General features: G+C 38.0%; 1 protein-coding gene across 1 annotated transcript in view; it reads left to right on the forward strand.

The window, feature by feature from the left end:
• Positions 1-13,681, forward strand: part of CFAP47 (cilia and flagella associated protein 47) — a 772,366-nt gene that overhangs the window by 583,922 nt on the left and 174,763 nt on the right. Inside the window, exons 53-55 of the mRNA XM_089653003.1 lie at positions 9,205-9,380; positions 11,623-11,730; positions 12,411-12,522. Coding sequence (XP_089509129.1) covers positions 9,205-9,380; positions 11,623-11,730; positions 12,411-12,522 — 396 coding nt within the window. The remainder of the gene's footprint in view (positions 1-9,204; positions 9,381-11,622; positions 11,731-12,410; positions 12,523-13,681) is intronic.

The following is a 13,681-nucleotide window of genomic DNA, read 5'->3' on the forward strand; positions in this document are numbered from 1 at the left end:
CAAGATCAATAACACAATCATCAGTCCCTCCCCTCATGCTAGGGTACTAGGTTTAATCCTAGACTCCCATCTGTCCTTTCAGCCCCAAATCCAATCACTGTCCAAACCTTGTAGACTTCACCTCCGAAACATCTCCAAGATATGCCCGTTGTTAACCTCGGAAACCACTAAGCAACTTATTCACTCCCTTGTTATATCTCGCTTTGACTATTGTAACTCCCTCCTCATTGGCCTACCTAATCGCAGGCTATCCCCTCTTCAGTCTATCATGAATGCTGCTGCCAGACTCATCCACCTTACTAACTGTTCTGTATCTGCCACCCGTCTCTGCCAATCCCTCCACTGGCTTCCCATTGCCCAACAGATAACATTTAAAACATTAACAATAACGTATAAAGCCATTTATAACTCTGCCCCAAATTACGTCACCAATCTTGTCTCTAAATATCAGCCAAATAGGACTTTCCGCTCCTCGCAAGACCTCCTACTCTCTAGCTCCCTTGTCTCCTCCTCCCATGCTCATCTCCAGGACTTCTCCAGAGCTTCCCACATCCTCTGGAACTCTCTACCCCAATTTATCAGACTATTGCCTACTCTGCTCACTTTTAGGCGATCTCTTCAGGGAAGCCTATCCTGCCCTCAGCTAATAATGGAATCTTTTACTCTTCCAACCAGTCCATCCCCCACAGTTACTACCTCTAGCCCCTACCTCTAGCCCCTCCCTCTTAGATTGTAAGCTCCAAGGAGCAGGGTCCTCCTATCCCTCTTGTATTGAACTTTATTGTTGCTGTATTGTCTCTCGTTATATTGTAAAGCGCTGAGCAAACTGTTGGCGCTATATAAATCCTGTATAATAATAATAATAATAAATGGTTTCAATGCTTGTATCTGTAGTACAACATCTTTCCTATTAGTGCTGAAAGCTAACACTGAACAAAATTGAGGGTTTTCATTACCCTGAAATTTTATTGAAAATGCAGTGGGTGCAATGGGCTTTAAATGGCTTCTGGGGGTTACAGAAGCTATTTTTAATTAACTTTGAATTATTTTTGTGCCAAATAATGACCCCTTGTTATCTTCATTATTTTATACTCTTTTTTTACAGAAAGAAATAACAGAATGCAAGAAAAAAAATCACTAAAGCCAAAGTACACAAATAAAGATCATGCACAAAAAAAGGAAGAAAACAAATACAAAGAACACTAAATGTGATAAATTAGACACCCTAAGTACACCTTCCCTCCAAAATAAACTAAAACCCTCTGTATAAAAGTTAAAATAAAAATTCACCTAAGAAGCTCAGTGGAGTTGATTTACTAAAGGGAAATAGACTGTTCACTTAACAATAGAATTTTTTTTTGTTAAGGAATTTTCCCTTAGCTCAATGAATGAGGTGCAGCTCTGCTGACTTCCATCATCTAATCATGTGCAAACAAAAGTATTGCTTTTTAGAACTTTCCTTGCACATGATTTGGTATTCTTTGCAATGTGTTTTCAACGTGTTCACTAAGCTAAGGGAAATTTTGTTTGCAATGTGAACAGCCTATTTGCCTTTAGTAAATCAGCCCTCTGTATTTTAGCTCAACCTTTTCCAAAACCCTCATCCCCTGTAACACACCAGGTTGAGTGTACAAATAATATCACAGAAAACCTCACTGAAGGTAATAGTACCCAGTACTAGTGCTATATCAAACCAGGTAGCAAAGGCAACCGTAATATATTGTAACCCAATATGGTTGGTAACTAGGCAACACATTTACATGCAAATGCAATTTAGCTTTTTATGTATGTGTAAATGCAAGCGTTATCTAGCGATGCTTGGCTTTTTATATATGTGAGTGCGCATTATTTTTAAATAACAGTAAACGTTTTTAACTATATTACACCGTTCAAGCCCTCTACCTCTTTACATGATCAATGGGGGGGAAATGTGTGACTGTATTTTTATATGATTGCTGGCTGTCTTATCAGTGACAGGGATCATTAACCCTATATGCGCATCTGACCATTTATAATTTGATGGTCACATCTTTCTGGTAAGATCCTCTTGTGTGCAGAGGTGAATTTGGTTTATGGATACGTCTCTCATTTGAAGTGGTTCATATGTGGATCATTGACACTTCTGTACTTGGACACTATTTTCACCAAGAGTGCAAGATTGCTGTCTCAGGAATGGGCACTTTCATGGACATATTTGACTTTCATTGATTGATGTTTTTTTCACTATTATTGATGTTAATTTTATTTTGTACACACTAATCTGTTGTTTTTATATAGCACTGCATGTTTACTGATAAAGACATATTCTAATTGGTTGCCATGCGTTACTGCACTTTTAAAAATGTCTTTTTCCATTTTTGTTAGTCCATAGATGCATTGAGTGAGTGTAGCTAAGAATGCATGTTTCACAAAATAATTAAATGTAGTGAAGATAGCAAATAATACGAATGAACAATTGTAAATCAGCAACTCAATACCTAGCCTCCAGTGGTTCCAGAATCCTGATGATTGCTGCATTTATAAATCATGTTGAGCTATGCAGAGGCTCTCACTTGCTTTGAGTTTTCTTTTTATTCATGAACAGTCTGTGACAGGATTGTCATTTTATAACCAGTCCCGAATGAGTCAGTGCAAAAGCATGAAGCTGGCATGCCAATCCAGAACTAATGATCTGGTTTTTCATAGTTGACAGTTAACAGGCTAACTGCTGATACAGTCAACACAAATCCATCAAACATTACAGTTTGGCGTACATGACTAGTTTTCATATACACGCATTTGTCACTTGCCGACATACAAAGTGCACAATGTTAGGTTGTTATGTTTTTATGATTACAGCTTATTGTGACTTTGAGACCTGTCTGTATACAACTTTTTTTGTTTTTAATAATGAAATCATTTGATTTATAGATTCTGTTTCATTAAATAATAATTTCAGTTGCTAGTGGCTTCATTTTAACTGCTTAAAATCATAGTGTTCTGATTCAGTCTATAGTATAAAAAAAGCATATAAAGAGACTGCAGGGAACATCCATATTGATTTTATTTGACGAAGTGACAACTATAACCACAGGTTTATTTACCAATAATACAGAATTTAACGAAATAAGGAATGATGTAACCCGTAACAACCTATAAAAATCTATTGTTTATTATTCTGCCTTGAAAAATAATTATTTCTTTCTTTTAAAAATCAATAATGTTATGAGCCTAGCAGGCTTATTAAATCAGCAAAATGTATGTTATTCCTTTTTCCACATAAACTAAGATTTTGCCGTAATCTGCCTAATTTAACTATGTTGCTGTCCATTTACATTATCACTAACTGACCATCCTGTGGACGAACAAGTACACAGTAGTTTCCTTAGCTGTACAAGTCCCAAAATTCCATGTACCTGTCAAAACTCACTCATGAACCATATACCTACTTATTGTATGGGAGTGCCAGTGCTTACTGTATACTAATATTGTTGTCCATAAAAACAAAACATCCATCAATAAAAATCAATTCATAGTTCATAAATCTTCAAAATGCCACACTGTGCAAGTGCTCAGTGTTCACTGCAATCCACATTTACTTTTGTGCAATAAAGGTGCTGGTAACGTGCCACTCCAAAATGGGACTTTTCTAGACAGAGAAAGATCAGGGGGATAATACACCACACTCACCGGATCATACTGACCCCTTGTTTTACCAAGTGAGGCAATACAGTGCTCTCTCCACTTCCATTTCTGGTATATGTAACTTTGCCCCTATTTGAATGATCGCCTTGTCAGTCTCACAATGTTGCTTTGTGGCCAGGGATGTTTGCAGCAGGCTTCATATATCAAGAGACTTTAACCACCTTCCTCCCGCCCTATAGTACAATGACGGGCACAAGGTGGTTCTCTCGTTCTGATAGGACGTCATATGACGTCCTACCATTCTTACTGCATATGCGCGGCTCAGGGAGTCCCTTGGATACAGCGGATCACGGAAAGAGCCAGAGATGTCAGTTTGGTCATGTGATCAGCTGTGTCCAATCACAGCTGATCACATGTAAACACGGAAATGCCGGTTATTGGCATTTCTCTCCTTTCGAGCTGTCATGCTGACAGCTCGAGAGGAGAGGAGAGCCCGTAATCGGCTTTCCACGGAGGTGACATGTACACTGATCATCAGGGCAGTGATGATCAGTGTGCCCTCATGATCAGTGTGGCCCCAGAATTGCCACCTGTCAGTGCTCATCAGTGCCACGTGCCAGTGCCCATTAGTGCCACGTGCCAGTGCCCATCAGTGCCACATCAATGCCACATATCAGTGCATACCAGTGCACATCAATGCCACATATCAGTGCCCATCTAAGTTGCTTTTCAATGTCACCCATCAGTGCCAGTCAGTGCCACCTATCAATGCCAATCAGTGCCACCTATCAGTGCCAGTCAGTGTCGCCTATCAGTGCGCATCAGTGCCAATCAGTGCCGCCTATCAGTGCCAGTCAGTGCCGCCTATCAGTGCCAGTCAGTGCCGCCTATCAGTGCCAGTCAGTGCCGCCTATCAGTACCAGTCAGTGCTGCCTATCAGTGCCGCCTGTCAGTGCCATATATCAGTGTCATGTATCAGTGTCATGTATCAGTGCTGCCTTTCAGTGCCCATCAATGATGCCTGTCAATGCCCATCAGTGCAACCTACCAGTGCCTCCTCATCAGTGCCCATCAGTGCCACCTATCAGTGTCCATCAGTGCAGCCTATCAGTGCCCATCACTGCAGCCTCATTAGCGCACATCAGTGAAGGAGAAAAATCACTTATTTACAAAATTGTTTAACAAAAACTAAGAAAAAACGTTTTTTTTTCAAAATTTTCTGTGGTTTTTGGTTTGTTTAAGAAAAACTAAAAACCCAGAGGTGATTAAATACCACCAAAAGAAAGCTCTATCTGTCTCAAAAAAATGATAAAAATGTCATATGGGTACAGTGTTGCATGACCACGCAATTGTCATTCAAAGTGTGACAGCGCTGAAAGCTGGAAATTGGCCTGGGCAGGAAGGGGGTATAAGTGCCCTGTAGGCTAGTGGTTAAATAAACCGTAATAAATGAGTGAAAAAACAACATATATAGTGTTATAGTGGCGCTAAGTTAATAGTGATAAAGTGAAATAGTGAGTACAACACAATAAAATGTAAATAAATAAAAAAATGACATCCGTGAATTAATGTGAATACAAAAATATATATAATGATCCAAAGTCCACAGAAATTAATCCTCCTCCTTTGGAATCCACCATGTGCTGTTTACTGATAACCAAGTGCTTCAAAGTATCCCCCACTCAAGTGCACTCACCAAAAGTTGTTGCCTCCCACTTTCGTGGTTGGCAAACAGGCTTCAAGGAATAATCCTCCAAAATATAAACTGACTATAACCAATACTTGTATATCATATAAGCATGATATTCCTCTTTCTCATGATTATCATGTAAAACAAAAAACAAAGAGGTGCTCCAATGGTGTAGTAATAAAACCAAGATCCTTTAATTATTCAAATGGACATTACTCACAAGCAAAACAGTTGTAAAAAGCATAGTATCACAAAAATTTATAAGCCTGAAGTGACAATAGACTGTAGGTTCTCTCACCACCTCCGGATTGTTGTTTTTTTATGCCGTTGTGTCACTTCCAGTTCCGTGCAGTGTCACTTCCGGTCACCGCACCGTCACTTCTGGTCAGCTGTGACGGTGCGGCGACCGGACGTGACTCGCGTGCAAAGGTGAAAGCATGCATCGGTCCCACGTGCATACGTAAACAGCAATTGCACCACACGTGAGGTATCACCGTAAACATCAGAGTGAAAGCAAAAATTCTAGCACCAGACCTCCTGTGTAAATCTAAAGTGGTAACTTGTAAAGGCTTTTAAAGCGTCGCCTATGGATAATTTAATGTACCCTAGTTTGTTGCTGTTTTATGGGCATGCTCAGCTTTAAAGCATTACATGTTTGGTATCTATTTACATGGTGTAACATATTTTTGTCTATATTTTACCAAATAATTGGGTATTATCTTGTGTTTATGTGCACTAAAATTCATTAAAGTGTATTTTTTTCCAAAAAATTTGCGGTTAAAAAATCACTGTGCAAATACCACGTGACACAAAAAAATTGCAATTGCTCCACCCCCCCACATTATTCTCTAAGTTCTCAGCTTAAAAAATATATATTGTTAGGGGGTTTTAAGTAATTTTCTAGAAAAAAATGCTGATTTTAAATATAGGGCAGGAATGTCAGAATTGGCCCACAGCTCAAGTGGTTGAAATAAAAAAATCCATCTTTTTTCATCCATTTTTATCAGTGCTGCTGAACTCCTGTAGTGTCTTTTGCAGCCACTTCCTGTCTACATGTATGCACCCCAGCAATGGCTGGATTAGGCCTATGTAATGTGATTACAGGACCATTTGCCTCCATAGGAAGCCCAAATGACAATGCAGTAGGACAATTGGAAGAAAGGGACAGGGTCACTCTATAAAAGGAAGTGAAATAAAAGGAAGTAAACATGAAATGAAAGGTCCACTTTCCTCACACTTCAATAACCTCAATAACTTCAATAATTAGCCATTAAGAGTATCACATAAACTCCAAACTTTCTGCAATAATCGATGGCTAACATGGTGCAACACTCTATTACTTCTATAGTGAATAAACTAAATGAGAAAAAATATAGATGGATAATAAAATAACTATTGTGACAGGAAGCCAGGAAGAACTAGGGGATGTCTCCAGAATGGGAGATATATTTGTCCCAGATTCATGCTGTACACTGACTGTTTTCATTTTGTGCTGTGTAGTGAGCCTGTTTGGCTCACTGAGGGGGTAATGAATTCAGCTGTAGCAGGTTAAGGGCTCTGGGCTCTATCAAACTCCCAGGTTGCTTAGGGAGAATGTTCCAACCTGGGACCATATTTTTGTGCAGGACAGACTGGGGAGCAACCAAGTAATGCATGAAGGCCCTTTACAAAATAATGTAGAGCGGGTGACTGGGGACAAAGAGAAGGCAAATGTATTAAATACCTTCTTCAGCTCTGTGTATACAAAGGAGCATGAGGGAGCTCTTGTCTATAATGGGCCTGGTATTGACACAGCTCAAGATGATCCACATTGGCTCACAATTGATATGATCCAAAAATATTTAGACAGAATAAAGGTGAATAAAGCACATGGACTGGATGGCATACACCCACGTGGCCTAACAGAATTGAGCTCTGTCATTTCAAAGCCATTGTTTGTCATTTTTAAGGACTCTTTAATGACTGGCATAGTACCACTGGATTGGCATAAGATCAATGTGGTGTCAATATTTAAAAAGGGGTCAGAAATCTTTACCAAGTAATTATAGACCTGTTAGTTTAACTTCTATAGTTGGGAAGATACTGGAGAGTTTAATAAAAGACCACATAGATGAGTTCTTGCTGGAAAAAAATATTTTAATCAACAGACAGCATGGATTCATGAAAGACAGAAGTTGTTAAACAAATCTGAGTTCTTTTTATAAGGAGGTGAGCAAAACCTTGGACAGGGTGGTGGTGGACGTGGTATACTTGGATTTTGCAATAGCGTTTGACACAGTTCCCCACACACGGCTAATGTGTAAGGTAAAGTCTACGGACGTGGAAAAATGGATATGTAAATGATTAGAAAACTGGCTACAAGATCATAATTCAAAGAGTAGTGGTTAATGATTCATACTCTGAATGGTCTATGATTGTCAGTGGTGTACCCCAAGGTTCAGTGTTAGGATCCTTGCTTTTTAATATATTTCTAAACTATATAGGGTCTGGGATTAAAAATCCCATTTCAGTCTTTGCAGATGACACCAAGCTGTGCAGTGGAATCACATCCTCACAGGATGTCTTCGACTTACAAGCTGACCTCAATGCACTGTTTAATTGGGCAACTATGTAGCAAATGAGGTTTAATATTGATAAATGTAAGGTTATGCAGTTGGGGACTAAGAATATGCATGCACCATACATACTAGGGGGGGGGGGACAACTGGGGCAATCAATGGTGGAGAAGGATCTGGGAGTTCTGGTAGATCACTAGCTTAATAATGGCATGCGATGCCAAGCTGCGGTTTCTAAAGCGAGCAACATCCTCTCTTGTATTAAAAGAGGTATAGACTCCAGAGAGATAGATATCATTTTACCCCTGTATAAATCATTATTAATACCTCATCTGGAATATGCAGTTCAGTTTTGGGCACCAATTCGCAAAAAGAACATTGGGGAACTGGAGAAAGTACAGAGAAGGGCAACCAAACTGATAAGAGGCATGGGGGAGCTCAGCTATGAGGAAAGATTAGAGGAACTGAATTTATTCTCTCTTGAGAAGAGGAAATTGTATAAATACATCAGTGGTTCATATAGTGAACCTGGTGTAGAGCTATTCACCTTGAGCTCATCACAGAAGACAAGGGGGCACTCTTTACTATCTGGAGGAAAAGAAAGTCTTCACATTGAGAGCTGTGAAAATGTGGAATAGACTCCCTAAAGAGTTGGTTCTGGCCAGTTCAGTGGATTGCTTTAAAAAAAGGTCTGGATTCCTTCTTCGATACACAGAATATAACTGGATACTAACATTTATAGGTAAAGTTGATCTAGGGAATATCCGATTGCCTCTCGGGGGATCAGGAAGGAATTTTTTCCCCTGTAGGAGCAAATTGAATCATGCTTTGCTGTTTTTTTTTTGCCTTCCTCTGGATCAACTCTGGGTATAGGATTATAATGTTTTTTTTTTTTTCTTTAATGGTTGAACTGGATGGACTTTTGTCTTTTTTCAACCAGACTAACTATGTAACTATGTAATGCTCTTGTGAGATTAAGTCTGCGTGACTATGGACTTTGAGATACTTTGTTTGAATGCCATGTGTCTGAGCTGTGGTAGGCTGTATTCAGATGAGTAGTTAGGATCCTGTGTTTGCAGTTAGACGCCCAACTTGACAAGGTTTTATTTCTTTATTTTCTGTTTTTGTTTTACTTTTGCTGTTTTGGATATCTGCACGTTGTGATCACAGACCTTGTAAATAAAGCACCATTTGTTTCACCAAGATCCTGCTGTTGTGCTGTGCCTTTTTCACTGTGTTCTGACTCATCCAGGGGGTCGAGTACAACCCGTTACTGAACTAATTTGTCACACTATTTGCAGTCAAAATTTTTGAAGCTTTTTTTTTTTTTTACAGAAAACAGTTGGAATAAACATTCCCATTACAAATCCAACAATGGATGTTCTACATTTTCATGTTCTGGTGGCTGGTGGTGGAGTTACTGGTGATGACAAATTTACTCTACAACCCAAAGAAACATTTCCTTATGTTGCCAAATTTTCCCCAACCAGAACAGGGATTTCCAATGCAAGGTAAGTAATACAGCACAAATTGAACTAATATCATTCTTATGAAGATTATAAAATAGATATGAAATCCACAATGGAAATATCAAATCACCGTTCAGTTCTGCTGAAAATTTCATATACAAAGAACAAGCAAAAGGAAAAAAAGTATAATTCAGCATGTAGCAGAACTTTTTTTAACGTTATCATCTCCATCATGGCTGCATATGTAAGACCTGATTTACTAATGTGTAATTTGAGGTGAAGTGAACTTATCCTAGGACTTATTTATTCATGCATGACGTACAGGGAAATGAACCAGTATGTGAAAAAGCTTTGTTGTTTAAACATTAGGCTGTTTACTTTTTCTCACTTTACCTGAGTCAGGCCCAGGTACAGTGACATTGTTCAATCAGGAAAAGTCAGCAACAATGCGGCTTCTTTAATGATAACATGAAGTAAAATGTTCCATAAGACAAGTAACACTGTACTTCTTTATCAGGTGTGCCACAATTAGAATAGAATAGAAGAGGTAACAGGTTAGGCATGCTGAAAAAAACCTACCTTGTGGAGGAAATGAAAATATGTGTGCATGTTCAAAAAATAAAATAAAAATGTAATGTTAGTATATACACAATTTAAATAAATAGATTTTAGTGCTTTTGTATTGAATACATGTTTCTTAACCACTTGACCACAGGAAGGTTTTACCTCCTTCATGACCAGAGCATTTTTTGACATTCAGCACTGCGCTACTTTAACTGGCAATTGCTTGGTCATGCGACACTGTTCCCACATGAAATTTATATATGTCACACAAATAAAATCTTTCTTCTGGTGTTATTTAATCACCACTTTTTTTCTTAATTTTTGCTATATAAATGAAAAAAATACCAAAAATTAAAAAAATAAATCTTAGTTTCTGTTATAAAATTTTGCAAAAAAAAAATCTTCCTTCATTAGGCTTCATTCACACATGTGCCAATTGTCAGGCGACTTTGGACATCAATTGCAGCCCATCTTTTCAATGGCACACGTTCAAAATGGTGCAACATAAAGTTGCAGCAACTTTGAAACGGTGCGTGCACTACTTTGCTGCAACTTTTGATGTGACTTTGATTCAGAGCATGTAAAGTCAGAATAAAGTCTCACTCAAAGTTGCATTAAAGTCACACTGGAAATTGTGTGACTTTGGAGTCGTGCAAATGTGAATGGAGTCTAAATGTAGGTCAAAATGTAGTCTTGTACATTTCTTTGGTAAAAATAAGCCAAGTCAGTGTATATTGTTCAGTTTGTGTGAAAGTTATACAGTCTACAAACTATGGTGTATATGTATTTGGAAATTGTTTAATCCTGATGTACTGATGGCCGATCTCATTTCTTGAGGCCCTAAAATGCCAGGACAGTACAAAAGACCAAATTACCCCTTTTTGGAAAGTAAACAGTCCAAGGTATTTAGTAAGAGGCATGGCGAGTTTTTTTAAGTTGTAATTTACTGTTAAATTAAAATTAAGGAATTAAATAAAACTTTTTTTACATACTGTCACCAGTGCATTACAGCATCGTCATATTACTGGTATGGCAGTGATCACAGTATGATCACAGTATGATCACAGTATGTAAACAAAGACAAAACATTTTTTTTTTTTACTTTTTCATCACATGTAGTACTCTGGGGGGGGGGGAATCAGATTTTTTTTTTTGCACTGTTACTGCTTATAACAGTGATGATCACTGTTCTAAGCAATAGTTTTAACTGTCATAAATGGTTTTCATTCATGACAGTTTGCATACTGTTGTGATGCTTTGAATAGCTACAGCTAAACACATGGTACAGAGTGCCAGGTAGAATGTTATAGCTGTGGGGCAATCACAGCATCACATAAGTAATCTGTCATGAATGGAAGCCATTCATGATAGTTTTGCTTATATGTAATCATGTGGTCGCTATGATTGGTCATTGCTCACAGTGGCTAGGTACCGAGCACTATGATCCGCCCTGTCTGCTAGAGGGGTTCCTTTTCTAAACTTCCTGGTAAAGGAAAACATTTTGGGATCCATGGGATGGTATTAATCACTTGTATGTGCTAAATCATGTGCTGAAGTTTCTATCGATTCATTTTGGAATCTTCCATGCTCTTCTGCCTCTTTTAACCCTGAAGTTGTTGAACATGCATGTGCAGCTGACAGGAAGCAGCCCCCTGATGCTTTCAGAGCAATGGTATTGAAAACACATCCTAATTTTTTATCTATGATTTTTTTTCTCTAGTGTGATTTTCCAGTGTGACATATTTGGAGAATTTTGGTATGAATTACAAATGTCATCTGAAAAGCCAGCACCAATTAAAGTTCCTGAAGTGGCATGTGAACTTGGAAAGTTAGTATTGTTTTTGTATTTTCACTTGAATGCTGTTAGTTAAATTTGACATTCTTTCAAATAAACATTTATTAATTTGCATAGTTGTAGGTGGTAAATTTCTGCCTTCTCGTTAGCGATTTGTTGATTTTTTTACCCTAAGACCATATCTTCCTCTTACCAATAAACTTCAGTATATTTAAAACAAAATGACATTAATAGCTGTTTCTCTTTGACAAGATGTAAACTACAGCCAGGCTTTTTCTCTGCCCTCTGCATGTGCTTTTCTTATTTACCTAACCTTGGGCATCTTTGACAGCTGCTTGTCTGAAACATGAGAATGTTAAAACTCTGACCATAGAGGAAAGGAAACAAAGATGCTGTGTGTGTTTTTTCTTTAAAACCTGAATTGACCACTTAAAATGTCACTGTTGCCTCTAATATGACGGAATGTATTTTAATCTCCACGAGAAAGCACAGTGATTCAAAGTAACAAACCTTGTCATATGTTTGTGATATTTGGTGTACTGGGGAGAAAAAAAGTCCTGTAGGATTGTATGGTAAAAGATTGCATGTTACATTAATCTAAACTCTGAAAATCATTTTTACATGTTCTTCGAATTCCATTAAGCAGTTAAGAAACTGGAAGAAATTTGTAATGGCTACATGTAAGTCTTCTTTGATTTCTGAAAATGTTATAGGTGGACTCGTTTTATTATTCCATTGCATAATCCTACGCAAGAAACCTTTGAGCTACAAACTATAAATACTAATCCTGAAAATTTCTTAGTGGAAATGGATCACAGTAAACCAGTAAGTTAAGTTTTCCTGTATTGATAATTTGGAATAAATGATTAATTTTTGTTATTGAATTCTATGACCACTGACCATGAATTATAAATGTTAGTTCAATGGCTAGGTAATTTTACATGAGTACAATGTATTTCCTCTGCAGTCCCCATAACAATTTTTTTATAAAAGCTGACCCAGTATCAATTACTCTTTAACAGTAACAAATGGATAAAGTTATTTGTTATAGTCTTCTAATTAGTTTTAAATAAGTAAAGGTTTACCTTGATCTCAGAAGCAGGCAGGCGCCATGATGAATGTGGCTATCTGAAGCCTGCAAGTCTTTATTTCCTGGAGTTGGTGCTGCTGGCTATCCCAGAATGCATCACTTGATCTCGCTCCTGCGCAGTAATGACACCAAAGTGCCAAAATTACATTCACAGAATGCGCAATACACACAATCTGCATGTACAGCTTACATAGCCGAGCACAGTCCACAGGACAGCTGTTACACTTCCTCCCCACACATAGGACTTCGGTAAAATGGCGCCAAACTCCTCCCATTCGCGGCATTTCCGGTTTTGAAGTAACGCGATAGTCAGAAGCTAGGAACCCAAAGGACTCCTAGGATAGAGGACCCAACATCCCAGGAGACTTTGCGAATCGCCTTCATACGTCATCGTCTTGGCGGACGGAACCGGAAGTGTAGTCTTTAAATATGATTTTAAGGTATTTACAATATGAAAAAATATATATGATTATCCTAATTGTGCTGGACACCACAGGAACAGTGTTAACAGAGGGACATTAAAAAAAGGGTGTTGTATTAATTTAGTTTTATTAAATAATCTTCCTAATGTATTATTATTATTATTATACAGGATTTAGATAGCGCCAACAGTTTGCTCAGCGCTTTACAATATAATGGGAGACAATACAGCAACAGTACAGTTCAATACAAGAGGGATAGGAGGGCCCTGCTCCTCGGAGCTTACAATCTAGTAAAGCAAGGATTGCTACTGGTACAATAAAAGTGTGTGATATTCACAAATTATAAATAAGGAATATATAAAGAAGATAGGCATGTCAAACCAAATCCTGCAGCCTTTTTTTCAATACTTTATTCCTACATTTACAATAAGATCATTTGAATTGGATCAGAGACAATCTGTACCATATATTT

This window comes from Staurois parvus, unplaced genomic scaffold (assembly GCF_062004578.1).
Source record: "Staurois parvus isolate SC_StPar_1 unplaced genomic scaffold, SC_StPar_1.0 ptg000696l, whole genome shotgun sequence".
NCBI classification, from domain to species: Eukaryota; Metazoa; Chordata; class Amphibia; order Anura; family Ranidae; genus Staurois; species Staurois parvus.